At 41.8% G+C, this 15,187-nt stretch overlaps 1 protein-coding gene across 3 annotated transcripts; it reads left to right on the plus strand.

Moving 5' to 3' along the window:
• The first annotated feature begins 9,406 nt into the window (after positions 1 to 9,406).
• Positions 9,407 to 13,324, plus strand: irx5a (iroquois homeobox 5a). Of its 3 annotated transcripts, XM_069690458.1 has the most exons (4): positions 10,012 to 10,091; positions 10,356 to 10,425; positions 11,022 to 11,427; positions 12,083 to 13,324. In XM_069690458.1, exons 3-4 carry the CDS (start codon positions 11,049 to 11,051, stop codon positions 12,790 to 12,792), a joined length of 1,089 nt encoding a protein of 362 aa, XP_069546559.1. In that variant the 5' UTR covers positions 10,012 to 10,091; positions 10,356 to 10,425; positions 11,022 to 11,048; the 3' UTR covers positions 12,793 to 13,324. The 3 variants fall into 3 exon arrangements, with proteins under 3 accessions (XP_069546557.1, XP_069546558.1, XP_069546559.1); XM_069690456.1 differs by lacking the exon at positions 10,356 to 10,425 and having other exon boundaries at positions 9,407 to 10,106; XM_069690457.1 differs by lacking the exon at positions 10,356 to 10,425 and having other exon boundaries at positions 9,408 to 10,091.
• Positions 13,325 to 15,187: the final 1,863 nt, after the last annotated feature.

The following is a 15,187-nucleotide window of genomic DNA, read 5'->3' on the forward strand; positions in this document are numbered from 1 at the left end:
AGAAATTTGTGTCCTAAGTGCCGCAACACAGCTAATGCTAAATATTCAATTCCCCTGGGTGCTAATTATGGTTGAGTACTGGCAACATGAATTCCCTTTTTTCACTCCACATAACAACTGTAAAAGCAATTTAAGCATTTTTCAATTAATTAAACACATAGTCTTCCAGTAACCTCTTGTCATTTTGCCCTCCAGGACCATAGCTAATTTGTGTAGAATAGAACTGGAAAGGGGAAGGAGTGGGGGTGGGCACTGTTTTCATCTCTGCAAAATGCTCCTACAAAGGAATTAAAAGAGAAGGCACATCATTTTCATGAGAGTTTAAAAAGATCACACTCTATTATTCTTTTTCAAAAAAAAAAGCCTGTAGTATTGTAAGAGTAGTTTTGAATGTTATGAACCCACATATCAGATGATTGTAACCACGAGCAACCAGCCCCCATTATGTTATCAAAGCGGTGCGAGATAGTCTGGCCATGAAGCTAATCCCTGGTGTATTTTTAGTCACAACTGACTGATGAAGTGAAATTACTACATCAGTGATAAAATGGGCCTCTCTGAAAAGCCTTTAAAAGATCATGCAGCAACCAAGAGAGCTATTTAAGCTACTTCATGTCTAAATTAACTTGTACAACAGTGTTGAAGTATATAACAATGTGGTAAAGATGACAAGTGGTAAAATTAAGATAAGAATATATTATGCATCTATAATGTGCTGAAATGATCATTTCTGCTATGAAGTTGTGTTTCCATTGAGTTAGTGGACTAGCTAAGACTACAAAAACAGTCCTGCTTTCATTTTTTTTTTTTTTATAATTAATCAGTTAAAAACTAAGAATCAAACAAAATTAATTACATTTTTGTGATAAAAATGTGGGCACATTTTAAGGGAAAATTGGCATACAGCCTCATACGTTACACAAACGTACATATATCACACTCCATTGTGTGTGTGCCCCTTTGGTTGCATGTATGTATGCACGTGTATGAGGGTTATTAGGAGGGGCAGTGGCACACCCATCCTCTTATAAGGGCCTCCTGTCATTGAAAGAGATCAGAAGCAGGCTGTGAAATCCAGCTAATAGTCATTACGGAGCTGCCGGTCGCTGCACACCCTACCTGCTTGCCAAGGCGTCTCCCTCACACTTCATATTTGCATTGTGTCATCTTATCAGCATTCACCCAGACAGAGGACAGATCACACTGCAGAGTGACAGCCGCATCACTAATATCAACAAATAAGACTGAGGGAGAGGAGAGTGAAGAGAATTAGACGTTTGGCACTCGGCAAAAAAAGAAAGAAAGAAAAAACAAAAAACAAAAAAACAAAAAGAAATTATACGAAGGCACAACAACCTTGAGACGCTAAAAATAGCCCAAAAAAATGTGATTTTTCTCCTAATGTAAAATTTATGTCCGGAGTCTTTGTAGATGTCCCTAGCATGCGATGGCCCCCCCTCTTGTTCCGAGCGGTGAGGAAGGGTGAACTCTAAGAACCCTGTGTGCTCAGTCACTTCTGGGCCCATGCAGTCAATAAGGCTATTTCTGATCTCCGGATGGCTAGGGTTTCAAAGCCTGTTTAAATGGGCTCCCACAAAGCCGGAAGCACCAACCTCAGTCCTCTCCCCTCCCAGTCTTTCTCCCTCTCTTTTTCCCTCCTCCACTCTTTCTCTAAATATTGAGAGGGAGCTCAGCTTGCCTACCCCCTTGGTAAAGAGGAGGGGAGAGCAGGGGAAGGGGAGGGTGTCCTCCCCTTCCATATGCACGGTGGTGAGGAAAGACAGGGAAGCGCAGGGTCAGGGCTCCCGGTGCTAAGCTGTGAAAGGCAAACGTTTGGCAGAGTAATTACACGCCGCACTGCTCTGGGAGTGATTAGTGATAGTTGTCTGTTCAAAGTGTTTGGAGCTCACAGCCTTTATGGGCTACGCTTGCCTTCCCTTCGCTTAATGTTTAGATTGCATTTGCATCAGGAAGAGAGTTGCATGTGTCAACATAAACAGTGTGAAGCTCACCAAGTGTGCACTTCCTTGTGTTTCACTGATGCAAAATGTATTTAACTATAAACTGCAGGAAAGATTGTTGAATTACCGTCGAAAAACTTTCATAATTCATCGATATTAATTTTGGCAACTTGGTGCCTGAGTTATGTCCAATCAAATTACACTTTTTCTTGAATTTCTACCTTCGCAAAAATTGGAAACAAAAACAAACATAAATCTAATCAAAATCCTTTGGCCGTTACACACTGCTTTGAAACACTGTATACTCTGGTAACAAGCGTACTTTGCACTTCCTGAATATAATGCCTCCACTTGGCACAGCAACATCCTCTCCTTTCCCAGGTCAGGTGACACTGCGGTGCATTGCAATCAGCATGCTCAGGTGGTGCGGCCCAGGCTGCCAGCCTTTGATGTCCTTGCTGTGTTTATGTTGGCGAGCCGTTCTGTCCCAGCACAGCCTGCAGATGTGACTGCAAGCTGTAAGGTGAGCATCTACACTCCTGAGGAACATGTCCAGTTGTAAAGCACAACCTGACAGAGGGTGTGGCGGGGGTGGGAGAGGGCGTAAACAACACTAACAGACAGCTATGAGGTAAGAGATATGTGGGATTACAAAAATGGATGATGCTAGCATTGGAGATACTTTGATATCAGTAGTTATTCTGGAAATTGAGTCCTTTCTTTGCAGAGTGGAAACACATCTAAATATGTGACACGGTTACCTTTTCAATTCCAGTATTCACACATATTAATTGTTTCTATTTTTAGTTTTTAGTTTTTTTTTAAAGCTGGCTTGTTGAAAGGAGTCTTCTTCTTTAACTCTTTGCCGTTGAAAACCTGAGATGCACTCGCAATAGATTTTAATCCTACTGATTTCTTTTGGGACCTAAACAAATACCTGAACAAATCAGAATCACATGTATCAAAGGGATGATGGGTATCATATTTCAACACCTTCTCTCCCTAATCCCAACACAGGGGCCGACTGACAGAGGCTGGATAGCTGGGTGGCAAAGCAGAGCAGAAACAAACACAGCCGTGGACAGAAAAGGAAATACCTCAGGGACTTTCTGGGATTGGTGAAGAGGTAAGACGGTACCTGTAGTGCAATCCCTTCCAAATCTGCACCAGGTGTCAGGCATTAAGGAGAGCATCTCCGCTTTGGATTTCCACGTCTGGCTCAATCACCCAGGGCAGTGTGTCAGATGTTGGACAAAACGGATACTCTCGAAGAAGAAGAGGAGGAGGAGGAGGAGGAGGAGGAGGAGGAGGACCTGAGGCTCAGTGCAACGCAGGGAAGAAGATTTCTGATGACAAAAGTATAGAATCTGTATCTTGTCTCATAAATATAACCTTATGTGGGGATAATTTCATTATTTTGCAATGCTTCTCATCAATGTTTGACATTTAAATATTCAATTATATGTGAAATTAGTCTCCTGACAATACAATATATTGCAAAGGCTGCAGTGAGACGATAAAATATGGGAAGCAGAGCTGAACACGTTGGGTTTTAATGAGTTAAGATAGATTTAGAATAACATTAGACTGTTTCCCATTGAGATTTTCAGTTAACTACAAAGACAAGTGAGCATTGCCAATTCCCCGTGTGATAATACAAAGCAAGGGGCATACTATAGAATGCTTAGCTTGATATTAATATTACACTCTCAATCATAAAGACGATGTCCAAACTGAACACCTGGCAACTTCTCAATTTCAAGCAAGGAAGCTTTTTGCATGTGCAAATGTCCCTGAAACAAAACAGTGTCAGCGGACTAGTTCAGCAGCGAGAGAGAGGAGCACAAGAGCCATGTTGGCATTGTTGTTGCAACAGATTATACATGACACACCGAATAAAAAGGGCTGATTGTAAGATGTTTAAATGTATCAGGGGCATGGGAGAGGAAACTTAATACCTCGACACAGGGAGATGGAGAATGCGACCGGGCACGTGCGGAATGCAGAGTGGCAGGAGGAAAGCAGCAATCTAAATTTCTAATGCTGAGGATGTTTCCCATTCTGTGTTTATGAAACCTGGCTACCGGGAGTACAAAGGTAAGGGGATACAGCATCAAAGCCTGCCCTGACAAAAACAAAAAAGCAACAATGCTGCAGTGGAATGCACTACAGAACATAATACTCCACCTCCTCCTTCTCTTCTCCCCTTAGCAGTCTCATTTGATTACAGTGTAGCAGGCCCCAAATCAACCCCTTAGTCTCAGTTCTCACTCCCCACTGGTGCTGTGAGTAGGAGGTAGAACACAACTTGCCAAAGTGGCTGGGAAGAAGGAGGAGGAGAGGTGATGTTGTGGAGGAGAATCCCTCATTCAGGAGAACAAAAGAACACGGGAATGGGTGAGTCGAGGTGTCCGCGACAGGGGCGGAAAAGAGGTTGTTGTCCCGACCGTGGCGACCGAGGCAGAGCCTGCATGTCTGATGACGGCGAGGCGATGTATCGTTTACAGGCTCCCTCAGCAGAAGCCCCTCGCATGTCCGTCTCCAGCCACAGAGTTCGCCCTCTACTTAAGGCAACAAGAGTCAGGCTCAGCATTACAAGCCTATTAAAAGATACTTTTAATTATGCCCTGCTCTCCCGGGATCACTTCTTCCGTGAACTCTGTGTTTCTTTGGCATGTGCACTTAGGAATGGCACAACCAGAAGCACGTGTTGTTTTCTCCCTCCAATTAAAGGGCATGTTGACAGATTAAGGCTGCTTCTGGTTTGTGCTCCACTAACGCATTTAGGGAAGATGAGTGGTGGTGGTGGTGGTGGTGGTGGTGGGGAGGGGGGGGGGACTCAAAGACAGAGAGAGAGAGAGAGAGAGAGAGAGAGAGAGAGAGAGAGAGAGAGAGAGACTGAAAGAAGTGAAAAAGAGTGAAAGAACATGCACATGGACCCTGAGGGATTAATGTGTTTACATTACCTGGGTTGTGATCTATCACCAACCTCGTCAACTTCTATTATGCATCACATACATAATCAAGCAACAGACCTGGGAGCCGCTGCAACTCACTCATACTATTTCAATTGGATTAAGTCAGTGCAAATATCTAGGGCACAGCTCCCACACTGTGGTTTTAGCATTCTCGTAGTCATTTGATTTGTATGTTGTATCATTTTACCTTTGTGAGGGCCTTGCAGAAGTGCCTCCTACACGCCTCGAGAGCTTTTAAGTGGTATGGGATTTAGATTATTACCATATGGCACCCATAGCACCTTCAAACACAAACACACTATTTAGCCCTATAGGTCTGGTTGGTCATGAATCAAAATATACAGGTGCACACTAGTGAGAGGTATAAGGGACTGATAAGTAAAGATTCACCATCTGTGATATTCACCAACGTGAGGTTTATTTTTTTCCCAGCAGCACTTGCAGTTCTGTAAAACACTCAGCTGGAAAGGTCTCGCTGTATAGATGCTGACGGAGGAGTTTGCAACAGGGCCACTGGAAGAGCTCATATTCACACTCAGGCTTCATTATATCTAATCAATATTCATTTACTCACTGAGCCTATTGACGTGTTTCTGAAATAATACTTCAGGTCATCCGTCTTGTCACAGAAGAGGGAGAATTATCCCTTTTACCATCCCCCTTATGGAGAACGGGGGTTCGGGGTGAGTCTGGGTACGCCCAGTGGATACAACTGTAAATAAATATTTTTGATAAAACACTGAAAAATCAATGGGTGCTTCCTGTGATCCATCTCGAGCGAATTAATCATCATCTGCGCAGCTGGCAGTGTGGCGCAGGAGGCCGGCGTGGCAGTGAGAGAAGGGCGCAATCTTTGTCTGATACCTCTCATTTTGGAATCGCTTCTCATAATAGGGTCATCATTTCATCACTTAGCCAATCCAGAGGCCTGCCATTCAAGCCTTGCGGGGATCATGGGGAGCAGGAGGGAAAGGAGGGGTAGACAGAGCCCATCAGGAGGGAGCACAAAATACACTCTCACTCCATACATCTTCATTCAGGTCAATAAAAGAAGAAGAGATCACAGGAACGGAAAGGAGATCAGGAAGTAGATTCTCTCCCACGAAAGCCGCATCAACTCATAGTGCTTCATGTAAATTGTGTGATTTTAAAAGTAAAAAAATCAAGACATCAAATCTGAACTGTGTATCGGTTCATATGAGCAACAGTGGCAATATTCATCGGGTAAAACATTAAAGCTTTCTTTGTAAACAATCAAATCAACAGCAGCAACAGCAGTATTTCTAAAAAGCAGGAGAGAAACAAATTAAAAATTTGAAGCAGACAAATTATTAAATACCGAGCGGGGCATTCTATTAAAATAATACTACGTGTGTTTTTTTAATTTTTATTGATTATCACTTCAAAATAAAGTGAATTTAGTGAAGCTGTATCTGCAATTGTGCAAGTGTGTTTTGGTAGGTGTGTGTGTGTGTGTGTGTGGGTGGGTGGGGGGGGGGGTGCATTTCACTGCTTGGTGACATGAGAAGGCTTCCATAACATGGATCTGAATGGATTCAAAACAAAGACAAACAAACAGTCAATTGTTATTTTTAATGCATTTGAAAAGAAAACAGCATCAGCAACAACAACTTTGTAACAGCAACATTAGAGGTAAGAAAACAAAATAATAAAAATCTAAAGTAACAACTGATATCACATTTTAAAATACATAAATAAAAACAGGGGAATTACTGGTGTACTTTATTAATAATAGCAGCTAATCATATCTGTATGCCAGTTGTTTAGGCAAGTAGCATAGTGCACATATGCTTAATCATTTAATAACCCTGCCGTTCGAAAAAAAAAAAAAAATGCAAGGTCAAAAATAAATTACATCCATTATTTGCAGCAGATCTCCCCAAAGCATTTGGAGCGAAAACTGTTTTGAATTTCAATTGGCTTCCAAGTGGCAAAAGCCCTCAGCTAATACATCAAAGAAAAATTGGTGTCAACTAATCGGTTTAGGACACAGATTTAGAATGGTTAAAAATCCCATGAATACTTCAAGCATTTTTCTGTATACCACTAAAGGCTTGGGAGCGGTACAGCTGACCTTGTGCGCTCCAGAAACCTGTCCGCCACTCGACATTAACCGATTGTTTAACTCATCCAGCCGCGCAATTAGTCCGCCACAACGCATAATGTTGTGTAATAATAGCCTCTATATCCAATTTAGATTACACTTGCTCCCTCAGGCATTTTAAGTGGCATGCATCATCTTTCATTCACTTCTTCTCAGCCACGTAAAGCCGTTTTCATGCGTCAAAGCCGAGGTTGTTCTCTCAGGGAAAAAAAAAGGAGAAGAATAAGAAGTGATAGCGAATAAAGAGACAAAGTCAGGATATGTCAAAACACCAAACATATATTAGATTTATCTTCGGATCGAAATAGGGCGAGGACGGCCCACTTTTACGCAAAAATTTCCACATTTAAAAAAAAAAAGTGCAAATGAGCAAAACTGTACTCACCTCCACCTCCTCCTTTATCAGTGCAGTGCTGAGAGGCGGTAGCAGTTGCCATAACCCTATTCCTATTATAGGCTCCGTGATCTCACATTATGGGTCCTCCTCCTACTTCAGAGAGCAACTCTGAACCTTAACGCGTTAAGGAGGACACATGACACAGACCCTCCATCACAGGCCCTCTAAACTTTTACGCATATCTTACGCAGTAAATAAATACAAATAAATGATGTCCGCTGACAAGACACAATGTTCAAAAAGTGGACGTTTTCCTTTATGACGGACGAAAATTTCGCCAAAAGGAACATAAGTGTCTAATAGTGACGCTGCGAAAAGCTGCTTTTTATATATACATACACTTTATAATTAAAAATGATCAGGACCGGCGGATTCAATGGGCTCTTCTTGTAACTGCTATTATATTAAAAAAAAAAAAAAAAAAAAAAAAAAATAGTTGCAGTAATTAGTGACACTACAGGAGGCTGTGAAAGTAGGTCTCATCGTATCACTGTCATCTGATTAGGCTATAGCGCAGGGTCGCTTTGTGTATCCATCCTCCTCCTCCTCTCCCCCCACCATCCCTCTCTCTCGCTCTCTCTGTTTCTCTCTCTTCTCTAGTCTGCTCCCACTGTACCAGCGTCATCTTTCTTTTTCGCTCTCTAGAGGTTTTCAGAGCGTAAGAAACACGTGACAGTGTGTGCACACACACTCTTTAGCAGCGCCTACAGCGATCCCTTTCGGCTTATCTGAGACTTGAACTGCAAAGTCAATCACCAGAATGAAAACGGCTTTCAGAAGTCTCAAACACACAGCGAACAACATTTATAAAACCCTACTAATTTTTTTTTCAAGGACACGTTAATCAGACAGACTTGTAAAATAATAATAATATTAATAATAATAATGTTAATAATAATATTACAAATAATAATTGTGTCATGGACGAGCTAATAATAAACTCGTTTGGCAGACATTAAATATAATAAAGTAATTTCAGGTAAAAGTAGAATATTAAATGCTATCTGTATTTCAGCATAGAAATATATCTGCAGCGATCAAATGAGATTACATCCACTGGTCTAGGCGGATTTGGTGTAGTTGGCACTAATCTGCCCTGGCTCGAGGGTTTATGACTTTCTGGGAGTGTATCTCTGACTGGTTTATTCCAGGATCTATTGCAAAAACTATTTAGCCGTCGCCACAGTAAATCTTTCGAACATAAGTGACGGCGTAGTAAACCACACTTCTACAATCCAAACATAAAAATGTCGATAAGAACAAGTTTGTTTGCCCACAAGAAACTATTACAGTCGTTCGGTCGAGTACAGTTTGCGCCATCTTACTTTGTACTGTTCAGTTGTCATATATCTTACCAATGCAACATTCGTCTGGCGTTAGAAAGTCGACAATAGAAGTAATCCATCTGAAACCACCATTGCGAATTTTAACACAAGGCGCAGGGAGACCACGCAGCATCAGTCTGTTGATTTAACGCACATATTTAAAATGACGACTTTTTTACGCACAAAGAAAGAATAACAAAAAGAGAGCACTGCAGTGGAGCGCCTTTTTTCATTCCTGCCGGTATCTTGCAAGCCCATATCCTGGCATACAACAGCCGATTTGTTATTGATCAAGTGTGAAAGTGACGGCTTCGTATTTGGAAGAAAAAGAAGAAAGTTTGGAGTTGACAGACTCGCATGATGTCGCCATCCAAAGGGGGGCTGCCAGGCGCACTTGAGACTCACTGCAACGAGGCTTGTTAAAGAGGAAAAAAATAGAGAAATAGAGAATGAGAAGGATTGTTAGTTAACGCGAGAGGAGGGAGGGAGGGAGGGGTGAGGAAGAAACACAGGGAGAGAGAGAGAGAGAGAGAGAGAGAGAGAGAGAGAGAGAGAGAGAGAGAGAGAGAGAGAGAGAGAAAGCATGGATTTGGGCAGGGCTGTGGTTACCCAGCATAAGCTTGCCTTTTCCTTCGGTGACTACACCCCGAGAGGAGGAGCGTATTGTGCAGCGTAGTAGGCGTCAGGGTCCTCAATTTCCAACTTAGCATCTTGGCAGGACATTTTCCCAAGCAAAGCCCCCGTCCGACGGGCAAAAAAAAAAAACTTCTGCACGGGCATGAGAGCGACGGTGCAACTCAGATAAGGGAGCAGCAGAAAAACAAAACGAGACAAACCCTCAGACGGACAGTGGCTGGCTGGCAGCGACCAAAATAATCCACCCAACATCCAAGCCTCTTCTTATTTAAACAATTTACTTTCTGCCTTCACCATTGTCATTTAGAAGGGGGGACAGACAGCGGGTCTGCAGACACACATCCCTATGCGCTCCGACAGCAGCGCATGAGAAAATAAAGGGGGAAAGTGCGCAAGTTAAGTGGCTTATACTCTCCGGACTCCAGCATGGCGTATCCTCAGGGCTACTTGTACCAGCCGTCCGCTTCTTTAGCCCTGTATTCATGCCCCGCGTACAGCACCAGCGTTATATCGGGACCCAGAACCGAGGAACTTGGGAGATCCTCTTCGGGATCTGCGTTTGCGCCCTATGCCGGATCTACTGCGTTTACCAGCGCCTCGCCAGGCTACAACTCCCACTTACCATACAGTGCAGACGCAGCGGCAGCTGCCACATTCACCTCGTACGTGGTGAGTAAACTAAAGGTGATTATTCAATCTAATAAGAAAGCAAATTCGAGGGAATTAACTCGTTATAGAAGCCTTGGGTGTCTGATGTGCATTCGGAGCCAAGCCATTAAGGAGAAATGTGCGTCACGGAGGAGTGCATGGGTATAAAATTACAAAATGTCAGGTCCAGAAAACATGTTGTTGAGTAAACAGACCCAATTGAACAGAGTCGTGTGTTATTATGGCCCTTCAGTAAATTGCAGTTTTTTTTTTTTTTTTTTTTAGAAGAAAGTGGGCAAAGCTTTGACGGCGCTTCTACGCTGAACCGACTGCGAGCCGTGTGTTGGCAGCCTGGGTCACTGGATTTGTTTCTTATAATCCTATTAGTTTTGCCCGTTGTAAAACACTGAAAGTTATGAAAAAGGACAGGGGACATTTTTGCTTTTCTTTTCTTGTGTTCTCTGTGCGTGATCTCATGGCAACACAAGTAATTCATGCGGGCTTTATAGGCCTGGTTACTACAAAGACTGATCCCAGTAGAATAGGCAAAGAAAAATCATGTAAGGTCCGTCATGCATAATGCCAGTACGTTATCATAATTGAAGATTGTACTATTTTAAGGGTGAGAATAGGAGTGACTGCGCGCTGACATCATTTAAATAATAATACAAAAATGCATAGAAGAATAAATTAAATTTAAAATATTCAATCAAATTCAAAACAACTTCATAAACATGAAGTTCAAACTTGAACTGGTGGATTAAAGCTAGTGTATTCATGTGTGTGTAAGCATGTGTGCCTGTCACCGTGCGCGCGCATACCAATGCGTGTGCGCGTAGGTGTGTGTGTGTGTTCATGTTTGTTTGCCGTAAGTACTTTGAACTATTTTGCAGCATTAGAGAATAACAGAACTTAGTTTTAAGCTTTTTTAAATTTTAATTTATTTTACAGAGTTCACCGTATGACCACACTACGGGTATGGCTGGCTCAATAGGATACCACCCTTACGCAGCACCCTTGGGCACCTATCCTTATGGTGACCCAGCATACCGTAAAAACGCAACCCGGGACGCCACTGCCACCCTGAAGGCCTGGCTCAGCGAGCACCGGAAAAATCCCTACCCTACCAAGGGCGAGAAGATCATGCTGGCCATCATCACCAAAATGACCCTCACGCAGGTGTCCACCTGGTTCGCCAACGCACGGAGGCGGCTAAAGAAGGAGAACAAGATGACCTGGACCCCCCGGAACCGGAGCGAGGACGAGGAGGAGGACGAGAATATTGATTTGGAGAAAAACGACGACGACGAGCCAAACAAACCCACAGACAAGGGAGACTCCACAGACACAGAATCAGGTCGGTGGTACAGGAGAGAAAAAAAAAAAAAAAAAAGGCGGAAAAAAAATCATCAATTTTTCATCGCAGTCGTTTCCACTCAGGGTGCAAAATTGATTGCTGGTTAATGGTGGTATATTATTTATAATGGGACAATTGCTTTAAATAATAATCACCTTGAACTCCCCTCGTTTGACTTCTCTGGGGCTGAAATTGCTGGTGACGCAAAGTGTTTAGCAGTCAATTTATCTTTAACTGCATAATAAGGATACAGCTGGTGAACTGAGCTGGGTACTCGGCTGAAATGGGCATTATTGTTGAACGCTTATTATCATAACATCTAATATAATGATATTTAATACCGGAAATACATTTATAAATTTAAATAATCGGCATCCTTTTTAATTCGTGTTTGTCTGTTTTTATTTCATATTTGCGGAGAGCAGTTCATTCACCTTTTTAGGCTGGCACACATGTTTATGAGGACAATTTATAGCACACCCAATAATTGTTTGTGAAGAGACGTGCATAAGTAGCCTAATTATTTTTATATTTCCAATTTTAGTTCGCATTTGTTTTCAATTGCCTCATGATCACCTAAAACACACGTTACAATGTTATCAACATTTTAATGTTATTGGCTGTAGGCTAATTCTGTTCATTATTTGTGCTTTAGATCACAAACTGCTGAACCCAGGGGACATAGGCTGCGACAGATTTAAAGAAGAGAACCATGGCAAAGACTCGGATCCTCTTCTGAGCGACTCGGAGTTAAAAGACCAGGAGGAGCGGACTACAGAGTTGCTGCCGGATCCCGCCAAACCAACCACTTCGTCTCCCTCGGCCGTGCCTCGGGGGAACCAGACCGTTGCGCAACAAGACAAGCCGTCAGATTTGAGCCATGCACCGGGTACGGTGACCAGCAACGTGACCTCAGTTATCCACTCGCCCCCTTCGGCCCCTAAACCCAAACTCTGGTCCCTTGCGGAGATCGCCACGTCCTCAGACAGGTGTAAGGGCAGCAGCGACGCAACACAGGCTTGCTCCGGTTTGGGTCAGAGCGCTGTAATAGGCACCAACACGTCTCCATCACGGTCCTCCCCTCATTGCCCGCTCCCCAACAGCACGGTCCTATCCAGGCCTCTGTACTACACCTCCCCTTTCTACCCCGGCTACACGAACTATGGTGGCAGTTTTGGACACCTTCACAGTAACCACGGCTCGGTAACCACGGGCTCCACGGCACATTTCAATGGATTAAACCAGACTGTGTTAAATAGAGCAGAGGCTTTGGTAAGGGAGAGCCAGAAAGTCAGAGGCCAAACGCAGGTAGATCTTTGTAAAGACTCCCCTTATGAACTAAAGAAAGGTATGTCAAACATTTAATACCTGAATATTTTCCACTCACCGCGGACTTGTATTTATTTTTTGTGGTTGCATTGAAAAAAAAGAAAAAGAACAATGATGAAGCAAATTCTGCCAACAGTTATTTTCTAAGTAAATGCTTATCCTAAAATTTTTAGTTTCTGAATGGTTAATCCTAAAATGTAACAAGAATGGTCTTAATCGATGCAGCCGCCTCAGTCTATTTGTATTAAAGACTAACATGTATATTTAATGTAGCATTTTTGTATTTAAAATGGACAACACACTATCTTTGAAGTAAATTATGGAGAAAAATATATATATACTTTGTGCAGCGATTATTTGGAGGAGCAGTTGCCTGACATGTCCAAAGTGCTTCAAGGCCAGTTAATCTATACGAAATATTAATTCAATTTTGCACCGTGACAGATGTTTCAATGGTAATTATGTCCAAGATATTATGGCAGTGGGAACTCTGGTAAACTTAAAAGAAAAGGCCTGCGTTCAGCAAAAGGATGTTGGAATATCTTAAACAATAAAAGGGTTCAGTTTTTGCAAATATTCATAGGTTTTTTTTGGAAGGAAAAAGTTGAATTTTGGTTTGTGGCTTATCACCAGTTTATTCATTTTTTTGTATTCTTTAAAATGCATCCAGGGCCTCCTTTTTTTCTGAGCACGTTTCTAAAAGTGGATATTGATATAATAACAACTCCAATGCGCAGTCATTTAACCCAATTACCTATCGTGTTTTATGCAGAGCAATCAGGTGGTGAACTCCGGTAATGAGCTCGATTTTATGCCAAATTTAGACCTCATTACTATTTTCCAAGGCGTGGCAAAGCTGTTAAAAGGGACGCGACCATGCATTTAGAACATACTGCCCTATTATATATCATTAATGGAGAGTCTCTTTAATGGCGCGTTAGATGTGAAACATTGGTGTTTGGAGTAACGGCAGAATGCTGTCATGCACACAGAGAGATATTGTGATAGTGTGCAGCCGGTAGCCAGGCAGGCGCTGTCCTCTAACTCTTCCAACTTCTGCAGGTAGGTGTCACACTTGCTCCTAATTTCAAGGGGGGGACTCTGTTAATCCGTCACGGAAACCCATCCCCGATCAAATGGCCTGGTGAAAAAAGAAGTGGAGCCAATGGGGCACAATGATCACAGTTATTATGGAGGATTATAGCAACTTTAACAAGTGTTTAAAAAAAAAATACATAGGCAGCAGGAGCGACATGCGGAACAAAAGATGGGGAAATTATACTCTTCCAAACACTGAACATTTTTAGATTTTTGTTGTTGTTGTTGTTGTCGTTGTTGTTTTTAAACGCAAGTTTATTGAAGCTGGAGAAATACAGAAAAATAACAGTCTTGTTATTATTATTAGTATTATTATTATGAAAACCTTGGATTGGAAACCTTGTAGGCCACCAAATCCACAGGCCTCAATTTTTTTTAAGTCTATATTTTTTTTCATGTATATTTATATATATTTATTTTTTTATATTCGTTTATTCAGTGGTTGTAGCAGTACACGTAAAGCACACTGAATTATTCTAATTATTATTATTAATGTCGTTATTGTTGACCTCCACTGAGGTGGGACAGCATGCTCTTGTTTATGGCTGCCATTAATCTCTATAGTTTACTTTCCCCTTCTCCAGTTTGAGATCTCCCCTGAGGTTTATATAATTCCCTTAGCCTTAATGTCCTCTATTCGGGCCCTCTATTTTAATCTGACAGAGTGTGCTGGAGCAGTGATTGCGACACATCAGCCGGCTAAATAGCATAATTATGTTTTTTTTTTTTTTTTTTTTTTTTTTGCTGATCCCCGGGGGGTTGAACTGTTCGATGCAATGTCCCCTAAGAGAGTATTAGTTTTATTAGAAATTGTGTTGTTTTCTCGGAATTGATTGAGGAAAATGTTTCACAGGGGCAAATTCTGCGGCGTAAATCACGTGTGTGGGACTATAGGTAAATACAGTGACGTTTATACGTCAAAGGGGTTTTTCATGTTTGTGTGTGTGCGAGTGTGTGAGGCTGGATGGGGTGCACAGCGGGTTTTTATATTTTAATTAAATGTCTTGACTTAAAGATTTAAATACAGGAGAAATAACGATAATTATAATCATGATTATCATTAACTTCCAAACACGATAAATAATACATAGCTTTTATTTATTTATTTGTATTTACCTTTTTGGGGGGGAGGGGAGTTGTACAACGCTGTTTTACAGGGTAGACAATTTTATGGTGTTTTTTTTTTTTTTAATTCACCATTCAGTTTTTTCTCCCCAAACCACTGTTCATGAAATCACACCTACAAAAAGGCGCAGGTCTTTGATGCTTTTGTAGAGTATATAAATAATATGTTTATTACTATTTTTTATTGTTAATAGTATTATTATTATTA

Source organism: Brachyistius frenatus, unplaced genomic scaffold (assembly GCF_029030835.1).
Source record: "Brachyistius frenatus isolate BFR_SWC_R1_liver_20210118 unplaced genomic scaffold, ASM2903083v1 Contig_9, whole genome shotgun sequence".
NCBI classification, from domain to species: domain Eukaryota; kingdom Metazoa; phylum Chordata; class Actinopteri; family Embiotocidae; genus Brachyistius; species Brachyistius frenatus.

What these genes read in the sequence shown, in the direction of transcription:
- irx5a (XM_069690456.1), top strand. Translation starts at nt 9,849, where the DNA reads ATGGCGTATCCTCAGGGCTACTTGTACCAGCCGTCCGCTTCTTTAGCC. An exon ending in ACGTGGTGAGTAAACTAAAG is followed by an intron (nt 10,107 to 11,021) that starts GTGATTATTCAA and finishes TTTATTTTACAG; the next exon opens with AGTTCACCGTATGACCACAC. An exon ending in CTCCACAGACACAGAATCAG is followed by an intron (nt 11,428 to 12,082) that starts GTCGGTGGTACA and finishes TTTGTGCTTTAG; the next exon opens with ATCACAAACTGCTGAACCCA.